General features: G+C 61.9%; 1 protein-coding gene across 1 annotated transcript in view; it reads left to right on the top strand.

The window, feature by feature from the left end:
• Positions 1-943: 943 nt before the first annotated feature.
• WNK4 (WNK lysine deficient protein kinase 4) overlaps positions 944-4,167 on the top strand; it is a 14,963-nt gene continuing 11,739 nt past the window's right edge. The window contains 2 exon segments of the mRNA XM_077779370.1: positions 944-1,659; positions 3,086-3,258. Of these exon segments, the coding sequence (XP_077635496.1) occupies positions 1,045-1,659; positions 3,086-3,258 (788 nt within the window). The 5' untranslated portion in view covers positions 944-1,044.

Here is a 4,167-nt window from a genome sequence, read left to right as displayed (position 1 = left end):
CTGCCTGCTGTTGGAAGTTACTAGCGGAATGGGCGTGGGGAGGGCTGTGAAGCTTTGCCCCCCTCCCCCCCAGCCTAGGAGAGGGTAGAGGAAGCCTATGGCCTTTGTAAATGAAAAGGTCCCCCAGCACTGGCAGGCTCCAGGGAGCCTGTGGTTTTACATCTGCTGGGTGGGCTGTGGGGGGGAGTGCTGATGGAACACAGCTTGGGGACAGACTGCTTTCTGTCTCTGAATTGGAGTAACTTCATGGCTTCCCCTTTTCTTGCCCTGTCTCCCATGAAAGTCCTGAACTGCTCTGAAGCCCCTCCCTCCCCCCAACTGGTCCTGGGTCGGGTAATTGAGGCCAGGGGGAGCTGAAGGGGTGTAAACCGGATATGGACTTTGGTTTATTGGGAACTTTGGCAAACAGAAGGAGGAGGAAGGAGAGCCCACATAGCAAAAACAGCTACTGTGGCCAGGGCCAGGGCCGGGCTGCGGCCAAGGTAGGGAGGCGGAGGGGATGGGTGACCGGGTCCTTGGCTTGGGGGAGGGACTTTTCCTGGGGTGCACACACCCATCCCTGTGCAGCCCAGAGGGTCAGCGGCTTAGGAGAAAACCAGACCTTTCCATTGACCTCTGTATTGGCCTGGGGCTACTCCGGACGAACAGGAGCGGGTGGCGCTACCTTATCTGGGGCGTGCAGGCGGGTGGTAACCTTCCCTTCCCCACCCCCCGCCCCCAACCCGTCCCCCACGGTCCCAGGGCCGGAGGGCCGCTGTCACGTTTCCTCTCCCAACCCCGGCATCGTGCCTCCCCCAGCCACCCCCACCCCCAGACAGGTTTGCTCACTCTCAGTGCGGGAGGACACACGGCCGCCTCGCACCCCGTCCGCTTCGGAATGAGCCTCCGGGCGGCGCACTGGGAGTCGAGGGAGAGGAGGGTCTGCGGCCGGAGGCGNGGGCCCCAGTTGCTCAGCCGGAGCGCTGCGCACCCAGCCAGTCCGCCTGTCAGACCGCCTCCTCTCCAGCCTCCCGGCTCACCGCCTTGCGGCGCCGGCCTTTCCTCATGCTGGCTCCCCCAGGCTCCGAGACTGCGGTCCCCATGTCCCAGGCGGAGGCCGACCTGGCCCTTCGGCCCTCGCCACCTCTTGCTGCCGCGGGGCCGCCCCGCCTCGGGCCCCCTCCTCGCCGGGCGCGCCGCTTCTCCGGGAAGGCTGAGACCCGGCCGCGCTCTTCCCGTCTCAGCCGCCGCAGCTCAGTCGACTTGGGGCTGCTGAGCTCTTGGTCCCAGCCAGCCTCACCCGCTCCGGAGCCCCCCGAACCTCCAGATTCCGCTGGTCCCGGCCGCGCAAAGAGCCCACCGCCTAGCTGCCCAGAACCCCTCGAGGGCACGTGGACCGGGGGAGCCCTCCCGAAGGCTGCAGACTCAGCGCGTCCAGAACTAGCAGTCTCCGCAGGAGGCCCGGGGTCCCGGGAACCGCCGCGGGTCCCCGAAGCCGCGGCTCGGGAGCGGCAGCGGGAGCAGGAGGAAAAAGAGGATACGGAGACCCAGGCAGTGGCAACGTCCCCGGACGGCCGATACCTCAAGTTTGACATCGAAATTGGACGTGGCTCTTTCAAGACGGTGTATCGAGGGCTGGACACCGACACCACGGTGGAGGTGGCCTGGTGTGAGCTGCAGGTGCGGCTGGGCACCCCCTCTGTGGCACCTCGGGATGGGACCCTTTGGAGGTCTTGGGATGAGAAACCTAGGGGACAGCAGCAAGGGAGAGATCTATTTTTCCAGTCGAATGTCTGGATACTCCTTCCCCACCTTGCTCTGATGATCAATGGATCTGGCTGATTCTGGGCTGCAGAAGGAGAGACTGAGGCAGAGGGTGTATGGAGGCTCCCCTATAGGTTGTGGACATTCTAACTTTAAAATCTCTATACTCAGCCCTGAGAGGTGAAAGATAGGATGCGAAATTGGGGAGGGAGCCAGTTTGGATCTGAGGGGTGACCAATTTCCCTCAGTAGTTACTGTCTCTTTCCCTTTCCGCTCAGTCCCCAGACCCTCAGTGTGACCCTGGGCCTCCTCCTCCTTCACCCTGGATCTTTGCAGATTAGGAGGCTGGGATGACGGAAGCTAGGAGAGCTGGGGCGAGGGTGCTCTCCACTTCCAAAAGATTTAGAGCGGTGGTGTCAGGATGGGTTTCTCCCAGGCCCCTTCTGGAACAGACTTTTAGACTTCTCCACAACTGGGGCAGGGGGAGACAGAAAGCGCCAGCCCTGGCCCGAATCCAGTCCTGCTCCTCATCCCACTGTCTACCTGGGCTGTCCCTTCCCAGACCCAAAGGCACTGAACCCAGCAGGCTTTAGGGGGATGTTGGTGTGAAGGATCTTTTCATGGAGGGAAGAACCCAGTTAAGTCTGGGCCAGCAGCAGCTTTGGGCAGAGCCTGGGTAAGGGTCCTCCCCTCCAGCCCTGGCGCTGGGCTCGCCCCTTGTGCCTGCCAGTGGTGTGCCCTAGGCTCTAGGCCAGGCAAGGAGAGGCAGCCAAACGAATGGGGTGGGGGTGGGGGGTGGCCAGGGAGATGAGAGGAGGGCGGGACAGCCAGGGGCAGGGGGCCGTCTCCTGGCGCCTGGTCCTGGATCTTTCTGTCTTTCTCTTGTAACTCCCTCTGCAGCCCTCCTGCCTCCTGTCTGGATCTAGCAGTTCCTAGCTTCTGGGGCCAACCCCGTTGAGGGCCCCAATTCTCTGCCCGCTGTCAGGCTGCTGCCCGCCCGCTGCCAGCCCCTGGGGCGTCCCCTCCCGCCCCACGGCTGGCCAAGGAGGCCACAAAGGCGCTATTGAGCTCGGGACTCCTGGACCGGGCTGCATAAAGGCCCTTGTGTCCAGCAGGGGGTCCAGGGGCGGCCCCAGGCCCAGGATGGGTGTGTCCTTGCAGCAGCCCAAGGGGGCGGATCGGGATATACAGCCCGTAGGGCGAGGGATGATCTAGCCCCATTCGCAGGCTCCTCCGACCCTCACCTCTTCCCTAGCTCCTCCCCACATGCCCCTTCCTCCTCTCTGTGGGGGTCCTAGGCCTCCCGTGATCTTGACCCCCACCCATCCCCCTACCTCCACAGACTCGGAAACTCTCTCGAACGGAGCGGCAGCGATTCTCTGAGGAAGTGGAGATGCTCAAGGGGCTGCAGCACCCCAACATCGTCCGCTTCTACGATTCGTGGAAGTCGGTGCTGAGGGGCCAGGTTTGCATCGTTCTGGTCACCGAACTCATGACCTCCGGCACGCTCAAGACGTGAGCTCTGCGCCTGGTGGTAGTGTTGGTTGGGAGGGGGCGGCTGGTGGCGGGACGTCCCCGCTTCTGGAACTTCTCCCAGGCTCCCCAAACTCCAGATTTAGGTCCAAAATCAAGCTCACTATCTCTCACCCACCCCTACTGCGTCCCTGCCTTGGTGCGTGGCAGTGGCCGCCCAGCACTCCAGCCAAAACTTGGGCATTTCCCCAGGTGCCTCCTTTACCTCCACTCTGTGCACCCACCTTCCCCACCAGTCTGTCTCCAAGGCCCTTCTTAACGCTGCCCACTCTGCTTTCCCTGTTACATCCGTTGCCACCTCCCTGATCCGGAGCCCTGCAGCCTCCCCCCACTCTGCCTTCACCTTTCCTAGCAGTCCTGTCTTCCCACAGTCTGGGCCGTCTCTACCCATTCCATAAAACCCCTTAAAGGTGTCCCACCACCCTCAGGATAAAGTCCACACTCTCTAACCTACTCACAAATTCCTTAGGATTTAGCCTCCTCTTGAGCCTAAAGTCCACATAAACTGAATTCCCAGCACCTCCTCCCACCCTGCCCTACCGCCGACTGCGTGCCTTGGAGCACAGTGTCCCCTCCGCCTGGAAAGTCTCCATCGCTTCCCCTTTTCACCCTTGATCCCCCACTCATCCTTCAAAATGCAACATAAAAGTTATTTCCTTTCTAAAGCCCTCCCCCACGCCCAGGACAGTTAGTCATCCCTTCCTGCGCTCCCACAGCCCCTTGGCGCGGCCCTATCTGTGAATTTATGTCCGACCCATTTTGTAATCTCGGCCTACCTACCACACCCCCGACTCAGTTTCTCTCTGGAGCACACCGCGGACCTGAGCTAGAATAATGCCGGGAGAAGATGTCTACTCCGCGGTGCCGGTGGGACTAGGGAACTTCCCAGTG

This window comes from Crocuta crocuta, unplaced genomic scaffold, assembly GCF_008692635.1.
Source record: "Crocuta crocuta isolate KB4526 unplaced genomic scaffold, BGI_CrCroc_1.0 scaffold68, whole genome shotgun sequence".
Taxonomy (NCBI): Eukaryota; Metazoa; Chordata; class Mammalia; order Carnivora; family Hyaenidae; genus Crocuta; species Crocuta crocuta.
This window is presented reverse-complemented; position numbering and strand designations above follow the sequence as displayed.